The sequence below is a fragment of the Marmota marmota genome, unplaced genomic scaffold (genome assembly GCF_001458135.2).
Source record: "Marmota marmota marmota unplaced genomic scaffold, marMar, whole genome shotgun sequence".
Taxonomy (NCBI): Eukaryota; Metazoa; Chordata; class Mammalia; order Rodentia; family Sciuridae; genus Marmota; species Marmota marmota.
The window spans coordinates 4,789,475-4,804,929 of NW_026000102.1; the positions used below are offsets into that span (position 1 = coordinate 4,789,475).

At 58.1% G+C, this 15,455-nt stretch overlaps 1 protein-coding gene across 2 annotated transcripts in view; it reads left to right on the forward strand.

The window, feature by feature from the left end:
• Window positions 1–14,856, forward strand: part of Plekhg5 (pleckstrin homology and RhoGEF domain containing G5) — a 23,074-nt gene extending 8,218 nt beyond the window's left edge. The window contains exons 2-21 of one of the 2 annotated variants that reach the window (XM_015501457.2): window positions 5,017–5,146; window positions 6,111–6,216; window positions 6,518–6,578; window positions 6,933–7,024; window positions 7,423–7,559; window positions 7,843–7,988; window positions 8,502–8,711; window positions 8,783–8,974; window positions 9,290–9,385; window positions 10,054–10,104; window positions 10,207–10,356; window positions 10,715–10,825; window positions 10,922–11,071; window positions 11,154–11,291; window positions 11,436–11,555; window positions 12,262–12,394; window positions 12,492–12,607; window positions 12,702–12,871; window positions 13,242–13,726; window positions 13,924–13,979. In XM_015501457.2, the coding sequence (XP_015356943.1) occupies window positions 5,017–5,146; window positions 6,111–6,216; window positions 6,518–6,578; window positions 6,933–7,024; window positions 7,423–7,559; window positions 7,843–7,988; window positions 8,502–8,711; window positions 8,783–8,974; window positions 9,290–9,385; window positions 10,054–10,104; window positions 10,207–10,356; window positions 10,715–10,825; window positions 10,922–11,071; window positions 11,154–11,291; window positions 11,436–11,555; window positions 12,262–12,394; window positions 12,492–12,607; window positions 12,702–12,871; window positions 13,242–13,726; window positions 13,924–13,979 (2,850 nt within the window). Of the gene's footprint in view, window positions 1–5,016; window positions 5,147–6,110; window positions 6,217–6,517; window positions 6,579–6,932; window positions 7,025–7,422; window positions 7,560–7,842; window positions 7,989–8,501; window positions 8,712–8,782; window positions 8,975–9,289; window positions 9,386–10,053; window positions 10,105–10,206; window positions 10,357–10,714; window positions 10,826–10,921; window positions 11,072–11,153; window positions 11,292–11,435; window positions 11,556–12,261; window positions 12,395–12,491; window positions 12,608–12,701; window positions 12,872–13,241; window positions 13,727–13,923; window positions 13,980–14,373 lie in introns of those variants that run through there. The other variant, XM_048783707.1, reaches the window with a different exon arrangement.
• The last annotated feature ends 599 nt before the right edge of the window (window positions 14,857–15,455 follow it).

Below are 15,455 nucleotides of genomic sequence, written 5' to 3' on the forward strand. Positions count from 1 at the left end.
CGGGCCCCTTGTGCCCGTCCTATGTGCGGACACACCTGCGTCCCGGGCCCTGGACGGGTCCCAGCCCCGCGCCCTCTTGGGCACACAGTCCTCCCTTCTGCCTCTGGCCAGTCCTATGTGAGGGGGAGCCTAGCTCCCGGTACCCCTGGGCGGCCTTGGCTGTGCTCCCAGGCCCCGCCACCTTCCCACCTCCCTTGCTATTAGGAAGGCCATCGCCTTTGGAGGTGTGGGATCTGCCCGTTCCGTGGTTTGCATGGGGTGGGGTCTCCCCTGGGGACTTCTTGTACCCCACCTGGGGCTCCTCCTGGGCTGTCAGGGGTGCCTACCCTCAGGGGTGTTGGTGGGCAGGCAGGAAGGGTGGGGAGGGGCACCCAAGTCTGAGAGAAGGGTCCAAGAACCTGGCTTGGGGGACAAGGCAACTCAGCTTAAATGTTGGGGAGACTCCTGGCCCTTTTTGGAGCTGGGGAGGCCTGTGGTTTGGACATGGGCTGTGAGGAAGTGGGGAGGGGAAATGATCCAAAGGAGCTCTGCCCACCCCAGCCTCAGCCCCTCAATTGGGCTCCTGGTTCTCCCTGGCAGGCTTGTGTGTGTGTTCCTGCAACTTGCAGCTGGGTCCTCAGCCAGATCTGCATGGTTAAGTCTGGAAATACGTGGTTCAGGTCCTAGTCCCGAGCTTCATGGTGAAGCTGGTGTTTATTACCCTGGGGGTGCCCACAAGACTGGAGGGGTGAGGTTTTGGTGCATTGTAGCTGCAGCCATGGTGGTGGTGTTCACCAAAGCTCATTGCAGGGCTGGGGAGTGACTCTCCAGGCCCTCAAGGGAGCCTAGTGCTTTATAGTAGGTCCTCAATAAATATTTGTTGAACACTGAATCTGCTGTAAGGAGTGGATCTTTGTGTGAAATCTGCTGTTTATTGGATTGGTTTAAAAACATGACTGTGGCACAGAGTCAGAGACTTGGGCTGAAAGGATCCCAGGGACCCCCCTCAGGACCCTAAAGGCACTTGCCAGCCATCTCCTGCCCCCACACACCCACTATGGGGCTGGGGCCTGGTGGGCCTGCAGCGCCACCCACACTGGCACCTAAGCTGCTAGGGTTAGGAAGAGGTTAGAGGGGGAGCCTGTGCCAGGCTAGCTGCCCAGGCTGGGTGCAGTGCAGGGGTGCTGAGCTGGGAGACTGGGGACCTCCTGGGAAGAGGGGCTGAGTAGTGTCTTTATCAAGAGGAGACGCTGGGAGCCTGGGGCCCGAGTCTGCAGAGCCAGGCTTTGGCAGCAGTGCCTGGGGTGGGGTGGGGTGGGTGAGTGAGGCAGTAAGTTAAGGCAGGAGCCAGGAACAGCTGTAGTGGCTGAGACCCACACCCCTGCTTCAGGCCCTGATAACCACTTGTGAGGGGCACAGGAGTGGGGTCATCTGGCGCTTGGGCTGCCAGCAGCAGTCTGAGTTATAGTGTCCATTGCTGCCGCCCAGGACCCAGCTCCACAAAAGGTAGACCCCTTAAGCAGGATCACCCAGTGATCACCGTTTCTGTGCCCTGAACCCTTTTCTGTGTAATGGAGGAGTGAGGAACATAGGGCCAAAACAATGAGCATCAAATGAAGATTAATTTCTCCTGTCCACAAGGCCCCAGGGCTGACATGTGTCCTGTCTCCTCCACTCATCTCTCTTCTCAGATGCCTGAAATGGGATGAGTGTGATTAAAATCTGGGATCTAGAGTCACATACATTGGCTTCAAGTCCTGACTCCATTGGCTATGTGACTGTAGGTAAATGACTTAACCTCTCTGAGCCTTACTCTTCTCTTAGATAAAATAGGTCCAATAAGAATCCCCTCTCCCAGGAGGAGAGGGTGACACATGTAAGACCTCAGTGCAGCCCCAGACACATGAGGATGGAATCACCAGTGGACCTCAACCTTCCCCACCTCCTCTTAACCTCCCATCTCCTTCCTGGGGTCAGTTTCTCTGCTGTCCAGGCCACTTTTCTCTGCTGCTTTGCTATCTGGGGGACCAGCAAATGCCAGGTCAGAGAACAGACAGGAGGCCAGCAGGTGGGGCAGAGCAAGCCAGGACAGACGTGTAGGACAGGGCACGTCTGGCTTTGTGGGTGTGAGATGGGAGCCGTTGGAAGGTTTAGAGTGGATGGAATGTGACTCCTCTTCGCACATGTTCACTCTGGCTCTCCATGGAGAAGTGGTGGGCAGAGCTGGGGAGAAGAGTTGGGAGGCCACTGATGCCATCTGGCTAAGTGACAGGGGCATCGGTGGGTGTTGAGGTTATGGAAACTAAAGATACAGCCAGCAGAGTTTTCAGACTGACTCGGTGGAAGTCCAGAGTAACCCCAAGATTTTTTGCCCAATGTATTAGTTTCCTGGAGCTGCTGTAACAAATTAGCACAGCTGGCTTTAGAACAAGAGAAGTTTGGGGCTGGGGTTGTGACTCAGTGGTAGAGCGCTCGCCTAGCATGCCCGAGGCACTGGGTTCCATCTTCAGCACCACTTAAATGTAAAATAAAGATATTGTGTTCACCTAAAACTTAAGAATAAACATTTAAAAAAAAAACACGAAAAATTTATTGAGTTATTTCTGTTTTATGAGACAGGATCTGGCTTTGTCACCCAGGCTGGCCTTGAACTTATGATGATCCCTGCCTTGGCCTCCCAAGTAGCTAGGGTTGTAGGTATGTGTCAACATGCCAGGTAGGAAAAGGGACTTTAGAGGATGCAGTAAGATCCCCAGTGGCCTGTAATCTCAGCAGCTCGGGAGGTTGAGGCAGGAGGATTGTGAGTTCAAAGCCAGCTTCAGCATAAGTGAGGTAGTAAGCAACTTGGTGAGACCCTGTCTCTAAATAAAATATAAAATAGGGTCGAGGCTGTTGCTCAGTAGACAAGTGCCCCTGAGTTCAACCCCCAGTACCAAAAAAAAAAAAAATCCCCAAATGATCAGTTGTCAGGGAGCACTGAGTCAGTAGAGTCCCAATCCAGACACTCAGCCTGAAACCATCTAGGGCCAATCCACATGGGGCTTCCTGCCAGGCTACTAGCTGGAAACTTACAAACGTCAGGTTATGAAAGACCCCCTTCTCCTCCCCGCCAAAACAACAACAACAACAAAAAGCTCTTGGAGAATTCACTGGTCAAGGAGTGAAGAGAGAGCCGTGGTCTTGTGCAGACCTCATCTGGACTCTGGGTGAGGAAAGCCCCACAAAGGACCTACCTTAGACAGCCGAGAGCCTGAGAGAATCAGAAGGAATATCCGTACAGGGCCTGGTTCTCAAGTGTGTCCACTGTGTGGGGTTTTGCAGGAAACATCCTTGAGCTGCCGGGTAGCGTACCACTGTAGCCCCAGCTACTGGGGAAGCTCAGGCAGGAGAATTGCTTGAGTGCAGAAGTTCAAGACCATCAGGGGCAGCATAGTGAGAGCCTGTTTAAAAAAACAAATTCTTATTCTCAGGCCATGCCATATTTCTGCATCAGAGCAAGGAATGATGAGAGTGAAGTCAGATGTGACAGTGATTGACACTTGTGTGGATGTCATTGTGCTATTATTCTTTTTTTTTTTTTTTAATATTTATTTATTTATTTTAGTTTTTGGCGGACACAACATCTTTGTTTGTATGTGGTGCTGAGGATCGAACCCGGGCCCGCACGCACGCCAGGCGAGCGCGCCACCACTTGAGCCACATCCCCGGCCCGTGCTATTATTCTTATAACTTTCAGTGGGCTTGAAAAAAATTTTTTTTGGGGGCTGGGGATGTGGCTCAAGCGGTAGTGCGCTTGCCTGGCATGCGTGCGACCCGGGTTTGATCCTCAGCGCCACATACAAACAAAGATGTTGTGTCTGCTGAAAACTAAAAAAAAAAAAAAATTTAAAAATTCTCTCTCTCTTAAAAAAAAAATTTTTGGTACCAGGGATTGAGGGTGCTTCACCACTGAGCCACATCCCAGCCCTTTAATTTTTTATTTTGACACAGGGTCTCCCCAAGTTGCTAGAGCCTTACTAAGTTGCTAAGGCTGGCAGTGAACTGTGATCCTCCTTCCTCAGCGTCCCTTGTCACTGGGATTACAGGCATGTGCCACTGTGCCCAATGAGGTTTGAAATATTTAAAAATGAAAACTAGGAAACAGAATGGGAGGCAAGGCGTGGGAAGTGGTGATTGTGGTGAGTGTGGACACAGACACAGTTGCGCTGTGGAGGGAAGGAGCAGGGGCTGGCGGGGGAGTGCGGCCGGCCAGCTCCAGCAGTGCTCCTGAGGTGGAGGGCTCCCGGAGCTGTGCCGGACTGTGATCCTGTGTTGTGGAGGGACACTTGGCCGTGCAGGAGAAGGGGAATCTGAGCAGCATCCCTGCATCCCTGGGGGAGGGCCTGGGAGGAAGGCTGCCTGAGACTGGAGTGGGACCGGCACACAGTGACCGGACATGCGGGTCTCCTGCTGCTGGCTTGTTTTTCTGGAATAGCAGGAAGCAGAGTGACCACAGTAGGTTAGGCTGGGCCATTGGAGGTTAGAGGGCAGAGAAGACCTGACAGTCACCCTGGAGGATGGAGGAGGCAGGCCCAGTAAATCTAGGTGCCAGTCAGCAGCAGTGCTGTGTGGACCCCAGGTGACTGTTCCACAGCTCTACCCTGTGCCGTTAGGGCCTCAGAATTAACGACAGAATGGGTGGATGGGTGGAGGGCTTCGCCAACACCAAACTGGCCAAACCAAAGAGCATTCCCAAGCTCCATCTTGGGGGTCTTCCTGCCCGGGCCCCAGGGAGAGGCCCTGGTTGCCAGCCTCATGCTTGTTGCTCGAGGTCTCCTCCAGGGCAGGCCTTGCTTCTCTCTGCCTTCCTAGGAATGGGCACACGGCGGGTGCTTGGGGAAGGTTTGCCAAATGAATTCACATGGGCAAAGCATCAGGTGCCCGTGGGAATGGCTGGCTGGGTGAGAGGGCCAGCCACAGCTGAGCACTGCCATGGTCTGGGCGGCACCTGCGCCTGCCCGTGGAGCCCTGACCCACCCTCCCCTTCTCCACCTGCAGGTGTGCCATCACGCAGACTGTCAGCAGCTGCACCGCCGGGGGCCGCTCAACCTCTGCGAGGCCTGTGACAGCAAGTTCCACAGCGCTGTGCGCTATGATGGGCACGTCCGCTTCGACCTGCCCCCCCAAGGTCAGCAGGAGAGGGCCCCTGCTGGCCCGGAGAGTTCCTGGGGAGCTCTGGGGTGGGGACAGTGTTTTGGTAACCCTTGGAACCTTGACAGGGTCATCAGGAGGAAGAGAGTCATCTGTAATCCAAATACGTGGCAGTTCTTTTGTTTTAGCAAGACAGACCCTCCAGGGCCAGTGCCCATCTCGAGGGCAGGCCTGTGTCTCCCCGTGCTGTGTGGCCCAGACCAGCTGGAGAAAGTCCCCTTTCTTCTCCTTCTGCGGTCCTCAGGGCAGGGACTTCCGGGCAGATCCTCCAGGCAGAGGCAGGTGGGGTGGAGGCAGGTCAGAGGACCTGTGGTAGGAAACAAGGAACCCCTCTGGCTGAGAGGGCCTGCCCGCCCCACCTCTGAAGGCCGTCCCAGGCCTGTGCAGCAGTGCTGGCCCTGCTCTCCCTCCCACATGACCACAGGTGTTGTCCATGCAGCGCGGTGAGGGGATGCCTGAAAGGAAGATCCATGGACTTTGGTCCCTGCCTGCAACGATCCCAGCACCTGGGGTGTCATCCTGGGGTACCTCTTTGTGTCTGAGGGATAGATGATCATGAACAATCCATCTCTGCCGGGCACGGCGGTACACGCCTGTAATCCCAGCAGCTCAGGAGGCTGAGGCAAGAGGATGTCGAGTTCAAAGCCAGCCTCGGCAATGGCAAGGCACTAAGCAACTCAGTGAGACCCTGTCTCCAAATAAAATACAAAATAAGGCTGGGGATGTGGTCGAGTGTCCCTGAGTTCAATCCCTGGTACACACACACACACACACACAAAAAAAAAAAAAGACCTCCATCTCCTTGAAGACCTGAAGGACCCTAGCAACTTGGTGAGGGATTCCAGGGGTCACAGACTGTCTCTCTGGAGGTAGCCATGTTCAAGGACTAAGGAGGGGTCAGGGAGGGAGAAGGTGCAACTCTCTACCCCTTTTCTTCAAAGGCTCTGTCCTAGCCCGGAATGTGTCCACCCGGTCATGCCCCCCACGTACCAGCCCTGCGGTGGACCTGGATGAGGAGGAGGAGGAAAGCTCTGTAGATGGCAAGGGGTAGGTGGGGGGGGTGGGCAGAGCAGAGACCATGGGGGAGAGCCCCAGGCACCAGCTGCTTTGGCACCTTTCGCAGGAGGGCCGAGTGACAAACTCCTCCCACCCCTGTGGATAGCCTGGGCCAGCCTGCAAGGTGTCTGGGAGCCTACTCCCACGCCTGACTGGGTAGCATTGTGTGAGCCTGTGTTGGCCACCAGAGGGCGCACAATCCCATGTGGGACCTGCCAAGGCCCCACTCATATCCTCTCCTGGTGAGGGCCCACCCCCACCTCCCAGATCTGCCTTCACTTTTTCCCTGAAGGGACCGGAAGAGTACAGGACTGAGGTTCTCCAAGAAGAAAGCAAGGAGGAGACACACAGATGTGAGGAGCCCCCAGGGCTGGCAGAGGGAGTGCCCAGACAGTGCCTGCCCCTCCCAGGCCCTTTCCTTTCCCCTAGGCGGGGCCTCCCCACTCTGAACTCTAGGATGCGGGATGGGGTCTGGAGTGAGCGTGTCCCTTCCTTGCCACTGTACCCTGCAGCCAGCACTGCCCTGGCTCTGGCTGAGGTTTCTCCAGGAGCTCCTTGGGCAGGAGGGCACTTGTGGCCTCCCAGGGACAGAGGAGGGCTGGGAGACCCCTGGCCTTCACCTGCCTGTTGGGCTTTCCCTCCTGGGATGGGACTGGTAGGAGATGAGGGCTGGCAGTGGAGAAGCTGATAGACCCCTGTCATCACAGGACCCCAGCAAGGAGTGCTTCACCTTGAAGTTTGACCTGAACGTGGATATAGAGACAGAGATCGTGCCGGCTCTGAAGAAGAAGTCGCTGGGGTAGGGCTCAGTGTTGCCGGGGGAGGAGGTGGGGCTGGGGCCAGTGAGGCCTCCCTAGTTGGAGGCTCCAGGTCTGTGTGTGTGTGTGTGTGTGTGTGAGAGAGAGAGAGAGAGAGAGAGAGACAGGGAGAGAGAGAGGTGGCTGTGAGTCTCCACCTCTGGGCAGTCCTGTGTGGATGTACGTACCTGTGCAAGAGACCAGGAGAGGGTCTGTGCATCTGCGTTCCAATCCTGTGTGCAGGGCCTGGTCCCAGTGTACCTGTGAAGGCGTGCGTGTGCTGGCCAGTGTGCTCCCTGGGGACAGGAGTCTGCCCATGCCTCCCTTTTCTGATAGGGAGGTGGGTGGAGAGGGGTCTTGCATAATTGTCCCAACACGCACATTTCCCTCTTGGGGATAGGGAGGTGCTGCTACCCGTGTTCGAAAGAAAGGGCATTGCACTGGGCAAAGTGGATATCTACCTCGACCAGTCCAACACGCCCCTGTCTCTCACCTTCGAGGCCTACAGGTTTGGTGGACACTACCTTCGGGTCAAAGGTGAGCAGCAGGCTTCACAGTAGCCGGGTTGCTAGGACCTGGTGGTGCCTCCTCCCGGAGATGGGAGCCCTTTCCAGGCTCAGCTTCCCATTGGCTGTGGCCCTGAGCAGGCTCATTACCATACAGGTGTCTCTGCCGGGGCTGGTGGCCGGTGCTGGCAGGGTGGGGCTGTGGGAGGAGGGCAGCTGGGCCTGGGCTCAGATCCTCTGGGGAGAGAGGACTGGGGCCTCACCTCCCTCGGACCCAGGCACTGAAGACCTCTTTTTGCTCCCACACCACCCAGCCAAGCCAGGGGATGAGGGCAAAGTGGAGCAGGGTGTGAAGGACTCCAAGTCCCTGAGCCTGCCAATCCTGCGGTCTGCCGGGGCCTGGTCCCCAGCACTGGAGCGTGTGGATCCCCAGAGCCGCCGGGAGAGCCTCGACATTTTGGTGAGGAGGGGCTGTCAGCGCTGGGAGCAGGACAGCTTAGAGGGAAGTCACTCTGAGTCCCTCACTGTCCACTCTTGGGGTTTAACTTCTCCTTCTGGAAGATGGAGCCGGCTGTGAGCCTAGGGCTCCTCTCTGAATTTAGCCACAGGTCTTGTCTCTGAGTCTTCTGCTGCCCAGGGAGTCGGAGAGTGTGTGTGTTCATGAGCCTGTCTGTGCTCAGGAGTGAGACCTCACATGGCACGGGCCCCATTTGGAGCAGTACTTGTTGGTGCCTTTGAGTGTGTGTATAACTGTTCCTCCCACCTGCTCTGTGCTTATGGCTGGGGGATGACAGTTGGGCGAATCTGTCTGCACCTTCCAGCCCTCAGAAGTCCAGGTTTCAGGAGAGCTGACACCCAGGGCCAGGCGTAGAGACCCTTCCACATCCCAAGCTGGCCTGAGGTCCTGGGAATCCCTGTGAGGTGGGGTCACAGAGGCTGGTCAGGCTGGCCTTGACCTCCGTGCTCTCCCTAGGCACCTGGCCGCCGTCGCAAGAACATGTCAGAGTTCCTGGGGGAGTCCAGCCTCCCGGGGCAAGAGCCCCCCCTGCCCTCCAGCTGCTCTCTACCCAGTAGCAACAGCAGTGGCACTAGCAGTGGGGGCAGTGACAGCTGGAAGAACCGGGCAGCCAGTCGCTTCAGTGGCTTCTTCAGCTCAAGCCCCAGCACCAGTGCCTTTGGCAGGGTATGTGGCCCTGTGGGCTCCAGGGGCAGGGCAGCTGCTGGCCCTGACCCTGACAGTGGGTCTCCTCCTAGGAGGTGGACAAGATGGAGCAGTTGGAGGGCAAGCTGCATGCCTATGGCCTTTTTGGGCTGCCCCGGCTGCCCCGGAGGCTGCGCTTTGACCACGACTCCTGGGAGGAGGAAGAGGAAGATGAGGACGAGGATGAGGATACCTCGTGCCTCCTGCTGGAGGAGAGCTGGAGGGAGCTCATTGATGGGCATGAGGTGGGTGCAGCTGCAGCCTTCCCGTCCCTCCTAGCGTATGAAAGGGGGATAGCCCTTATGAGGACCCAGTGACAGGATCTTCCATAAAATGGCCCCAAGAGGCTGTCCCCACTTTGGGGGAAATAAGCTGTGTGAAAATGGTGTGGGGCTTGGCTGTTTTAGTGGGTGTCTTGATGTGATGGTGAGAGTGGCCTGCCTCCTCCAGGACCTCTGTGTCCCCATCAGGAAATCGAGGACTTCCATGCAGGGTTGCCCACCCCACCTTGCCCTGCCTAGCCCTGGGCTCCTAGTTGACTTGCCCTGCCCTCCCTCTAGAAGCTGACCCGGCGGCAGTGCCACCAGCAGGAGGCAGTGTGGGAACTCTTGCACACGGAGGCCTCCTACATCAGGAAACTGCGAGTGATCACCAACGTAAGTGGGGGCCTCCATCCTAGCGTCCACCTCACCTACCTGCCGCCCTGGTCTCTTTCTAGGTGGACTCTCAGCTGAATCTGGGGTTTTGCAGAAAGAGCAGGTACCCAACAACAAAGGGAGCACAGGAAAATCAGAGAAGGGCTTCCCCCCCCCCAGGAACAGGTGATTCCACAGGCACCTGGGAGGGGGCTTCAGGCAGATTGGGCAGGTTAAGCTGAGTGAACACAGGTGAGGCCTCATTCTCTCCTTCAACGCTGCTTCTGAACACTGGTGTGTGCCAGGTGCCAGGGGCCCACACCCTACATGAAGCAGGATGTATAGGCACTGTGGGGGTTCCAGCTCAGGGAGGGGAGCGCCTGCCCTGTGCCTGGGGATTCAAGAAGTCTTCCTGGAAAGAGGATTCACCCTCTAAGGCAAAACCTGAGGCTGGGCCAGGGCAGAGGAGAGGATCCAGGGGATGCTGCAGGGACAGTCTCCCCCGCTGTCCTCCAGGTGGGGCGAGGGCAGGTTGACCCCCAAGAGGGCCACGGGGGCCTTGGAGCTCCCAAATGAGAAGACCAAATGGTGCTCCCGCTCCCTCCTTATCCCTGATTCTGGCCTTCGTGGAAGGGAGCCTGAGTCTGGGTGGGGCTTCAGGTCCGCTGCAGCGTCCCCTGTCCCCACAGTTGTTCCTGTGCTGCCTTCTGAACCTGCAAGAGTCTGGGCTGTTGTGCGAGGTATGGCCTGGCCTGGCCTGGGAGCGGTGGCGGGGGAGGTACTGGGAAGGGGGCGGGGCCAGGATTGTGGGGCGGGGCCGACCCACCTTCCGCCCTGCGCAGGTGGAGGCGGAGCGTCTGTTCAGCAACATCCCAGAGATCGCTCGGCTGCACCGCGCACTTTGGGGCAGTGTGATGGCTCCGGTGCTGGAGAAGGCGCGGCGCACGCGGGCCCTGCTGCAGCCTGGGGACTTCCTCAAAGGCTTCAAGATGGTACGCGCAGGGTCGGACGCAGGCGAGGCCACTGAGGCAGGGTTGGGGCATCCAAGACTCCATGGCCTAATCCCGTGTACTTGTTGCCCTCAATTCCCTCTGACCAGTGACCCCGGGTGACCCCTGTGGGAAGTATGTGCCGGGCGTTTGGATTTGAACCCCGCCTTGGCCATCCACCCGTGCACCTGGCCACAGTAGTCTCTCAGTAGTCAACCTCGCTGAGGCGCCGTTTCCTCACGTGGAAACGGGAATAATAAGCTTTCGGGACCCCTGGTGGTCCCGAAAGCACTGTGAGGCCTGGGCCGGTCCACAGGGAGCGCGGGCTCACAGGTGCTGTGGTTGTTCTCCCCTGCGTCAGTTCGGGTCGCTGTTCAAGCCGTACGTCCGATACTGCATGGAGGAGGAGGGCTGCATGGAGTACATGCGCGGTCTGCTGCGGGACAACGACCTGTTCCGCGCCTACATCACGGTGAGAGCGGGCCGGGCGCTGGGGGTGCTGCAGCGGGCCGTGGGCTCCCGCTGGCTGGGCGGGGCCCGATTTGAGTCCCGCCCCCTCTGGCTGCAGTGGGCAGAGAAGCACCAGCAGTGCCAGCGGCTGAAGCTGAGTGACATGCTGGCCAAGCCCCACCAGCGGCTCACCAAATACCCTCTGCTGCTCAAGTCGGTGCTGCGGAAGACTGATGAGCCCCGCGACAGGGAGGCCATTGCCACCATGGTAACCCAACAGTGGGTAGGGTCTCCTCCAGCTGTCTGTCCCTCCCTGTCCCCGGGCCTGAAGCCACACTGCCTGTCCCCAGATCAGCTCGGTGGAGCGCTTCATCCATCACGTGAACACATGCATGAGACAGCGACAGGAGCGGCAGCGGCTGGCGGCCGTGGTGAGCCGCATCGATGCCTATGAGGTGGTGGAGGGTAGCAACGACGAGGTGGACAAGGTGGGCACGTGTGTCTTTGGGAAAGGGCCTCCGTCCTGCTGGGAAGGAGGAAGGGCCAAATGGCAGCCGGGGGTGATGCTGACCTCCTAGCTGAGGTGGGCGCTCAGATCCTAACCTTCCCTACACCCACACCCCCGTCCCCAGCTCCTGAAGGAATTTCTGCATCTGGACCTGACAGCACCCATCCCTGGTGCCTCCCCAGAGGAGACACGGCAGCTGCTGCTGGAGGGGAGCCTAAAGATGAAGGAGGGGAAGGACAGCAAGGTGACTTAGGGGCTACACCCCCCCTGCTCTGCCCCACCCTCCTTGCCCCTTTGGTGTGGGCCACCCTTCTTGGGGACCTCATGGGCCGCAGCTAGTGGTTCTCAGCTGCAGAGTCAGTTCAGTGGTGACCCAAGAACTAGCAATTTTTGTAGCTATGGTGATGGACGGTGGTCTGCAAGCAATGTACTCTTTACACATAAACAGCAGGGTCATAGCCATAGAGGTGGGCAGGAGGGGCATGGTCTATGAAGGCCAGGAACTGCCCAGGGCCTTGCTTACTGTGCTGCTCAGGCTTTCGGCACTGGGTAGCTGAGAGTCTACACATTGTGATTTAAAAATCACCTTCCTTTTCTTCTCTTTAATGTAAACTGGTTGAAATAATTCAGAAATGTGTGTCTCAGAGAAAATCATCTTTCTCTGAATTTTAAAGATTGACGGGGGCAGGGGGGGTGCAGAGGTATCTGACAAAAACCTAGTGCTCCCGGTGTACTCCAGTGCTCCCAGCATCCTGCAGTTTCCCGGTGCTCCCCGCATAGTGTTCCTAGTGCTCCCCGCATAGTGTTCCTAGTGCTCCCAGCATAGTGTTCCTAGTGCTCCCAGCGCTCCCAGCACTCCCTGCATACCGCAGTGTTCTCAGTGCTCCTAGTGCTCCCAGCACACTGCAGCAAGCCCAGGACTCTGACCCTCTCCTGCTCCCCCACCCTAGATGGATGTGTACTGCTTCCTCTTCACTGATCTGCTCTTAGTGACCAAGGCAGTGAAAAAGGCTGAGAGGACCAAGGTCATCAGGCCACCACTGCTGGTGGACAAGATTGTGTGCCGGGAGCTGCGGGACCCTGGTGAGGAGCACTGGCCCCTGCTCCTGGGCTGGGGCTGGGGCTGCAATGGGAGGGGCTCTGATCTCGACCAACATTGATGTGGGTCTTTCCTGACCAGGCTCCTTCCTCCTCATCTACCTAAACGAGTTCCACAGTGCCGTGGGGGCCTACACATTCCAGGCTAGTGGCCAGGCCCTGTGCCGAGGCTGGGTGGATGCCATTTACAATGCTCAGGTGAGAGCATAGTGGTGTGAGGGTAGGCAGGCCAGACTGGAGGCTGCTGGTCCCAGTCCATTCTACCCCTGTGCCCACTCACTCCTACCTTCAGAACCAGCTGCAACAGCTGCGCGCACAGGAGCACCCAGGCAACCAGCAACCTCTGCAGAGACTGGAAGAGGAGGAAGAAGAAGAGGAGGAGGAAGGTGAGAGCAGCACTTCGGCTGCCAGCTCCCCTACCATCCTGCGCAGGAGCAGCAACAGCCTCAACTCCCAGCACTGGTAAGTTTACCCAAGACCACACAGCAGGCCATGTGCCCCCGCCAAGGACTCATGCTCTCAGCCATTGACACCCAGCCATGGCCCCTTCTGAAGAGCCTCATGTGGTAAACATGCAAGGGGATGTCGGAGGCAGCTCAGAACCCACCAGGGTCCAGGCAGGGAGAACAGTTTCTAATTTGAGTGTCAGCTTTGATCTATTAGTGGTGGCTGCCTGGAGCCCTGTGCTGAAGATTCTTAGACCAGAAAAGAGTGTTGGAATCCATTATTGTCTGTTGTGGGCCCAGAAGCTTGAGGAGCTCTGAGCCTTGAGATCTGTTCCAGGCCTTCTAGGCTTCCTCTGGTTGGGCTGACCCTCCTCCTGGCCCCACAGTGCTTCGGATGGCTCCACTGAGACCCTGGCCATGGTTGTGGTGGAACCTGGGGAGATGCTGTCCTCTGAGTTTGATGGTGGCCCCTTAAGCTCCCAGTCGGATGAGCCCTCTCTTAGCTCCACTGCTTCATCGATCACACCCACCAGCGAACTGCTGCCGCTGGGCCCAGTGGATGGCCGCTCTTGCTCCATGGACTCTGCCTACGGCACCCTGTCCCCCACCTCCCTGCAAGATTTTTCAGCTCCAGCCCCTGCGGTGGAGCCAGTGCCCCAGCCCACAGAGTTATCACAAACTCCTTCACCCCCACCCTCGCCCCGCCTCCGCCGCCGCACCCCTGTCCAGCTGCTGCCCAGCCTGCCTCGCCTGCTCAAGTCTAAATCTGAGGCCAGCCTCCTCCAGCTGCTGTCTGGGGCTGCCACCTGTGGAGGACCCCCAGCTCCCAGCCGCAGCTTGTCAGAGCTCTGCCTGGCCACTGTAGCTCCTGGCACTAGGACTCAGGGCTCTGCTCAGAAAGCTGGACCTGGCTGGGCATGCATACCTGGCAGCAGCCCTGAGTCTCCAGAGCCTGGGGACAGAACCAGTTGTCTGCCTGGGGAGCCTGCAGGCCCTGCCAGGAGGAGGTACAGAGAGCCACCCTCTCCCAGGGTCCAACCTGAGCCCCCACCAGGGATCTCTGTCCAGCACAGGAAGTTGACTCTGGCCCAGCTCTACCGAATCAGGACCACCCTGCTGCTTAATTCCACTCTCACTGCCTCGTGAGTGGCCTGGCTGGCGTATGGGACAGGTGGCTTAGTGTGCTGTTGTTGTACTAAGTTCTGGTAGTGGGTAAAGGCATGGTGATGATAACTGGGAACATCAGCATTTGGGGATGGGATAGAGAGGAGCCTTAGACTTAATCCCACTGCCTGTCTCCTCCACTGGAGGAGCTGGTCCCACTGAAGTGAGCCGCTCTGAGGGCAAATGCTGGGGCCTCCTACATGGAGGAGCTTGGGCAAGCCACGTAATCCCACTGCCTGTAGGTGTCTCCGGCAGGTAGCAGTGAAGGGAACTAAGGATCGTGGTTGGGGGAGAGGGTGACCAGAGCCACTCCAAATGGCAGCAGCCAAGGAAATTGTCTCCCTACCCTTGCAGGGAAGTCTGAGCAGATGGAGGCTTCCAAGGTGCCACTGACCAAGGGACAGCAGACAGCATGCTTCTGGGGGTGCGGCACCTGCTTCACCTGCTGCCTCATGTGTGCATGAGCCTGAGTGTCAGTCAGGACCCCAGCTACCACCCCAGGGCTGATTTGCACTTTGTCGGACTGGATGAAGTGGAGGAGGGCTCAGCAGAGCCTCAGGCCTGGGCAATAGTACCCTCTCCACACACCTGCCCAGGAAGTCCCTTGTCCCTTACTCCTGAAGTTACCATCTCTAATCCTCTGGGTTGGGCTCCCAGGCTCCTCTTCCCATGGCCACTCTCATCTGTCCTCAAATGGGATGCACCCTAGCCCCCAATCCCCTCTTTCTCTCCTTCCCAGTCCTGCTGGCCACCTCAGGCTTGGGTTGGCTCTGTGTAAAGCTGCATATTTATTGAGCTTTGTTCTTTTATAAAGACTTGTATATACTCCCCTGGAAAGAGTCCTGTGCTTCTAGAGCCCACCCCTTCCTGCCTGGAGCATACTTGAGCTCCCGGTGGTTCCTCTCTGTGCTCTGTGCCCCTCCAGCCGCAGTGGGGGCCCGGTGGACGACACAGTGGGAAGCAGCCTTGCAGTACTGGGGTGGGGTGTCATGCGGCACTTTAAGGACCAGGCCTCTTCCCTGCCACAGCCAGGAAGGAAGCCTATCATTAGAGTCCTCCTGAGATGTCTCAGGGCCTGGCCCTGGGCCCTGCCTGTGAGCTTAAGTCAGGGCAAGTGGCCCTCCTCTGACTCTGCTCCCTAGGACGCAGGACTGAGTCATCACCTAGACCCACACCCAGGTCCTCTGGGAAAGGTGGGTCTCCCACCTAGGTCTCTTCGGTGTTTTTGGCCCAACCCCTTCCACGGCCCAGAGGCCGAGAGGGGCAGGCAGTTGCCGGGGCTCCACCTCCTAGCGCCGGTTCTGGGGGCGGCGGGTGCGGCCTGTCGAGGCGGGCAGCTCAGGTGAGCCGGGGGCGCGGGCGGCCTGGGCAGGCGGCACGCGTCCCCCGGCGCTTCCCGGGAACTGCGGCCCCGCCCCGCGGGCTCCTCTCGGGCG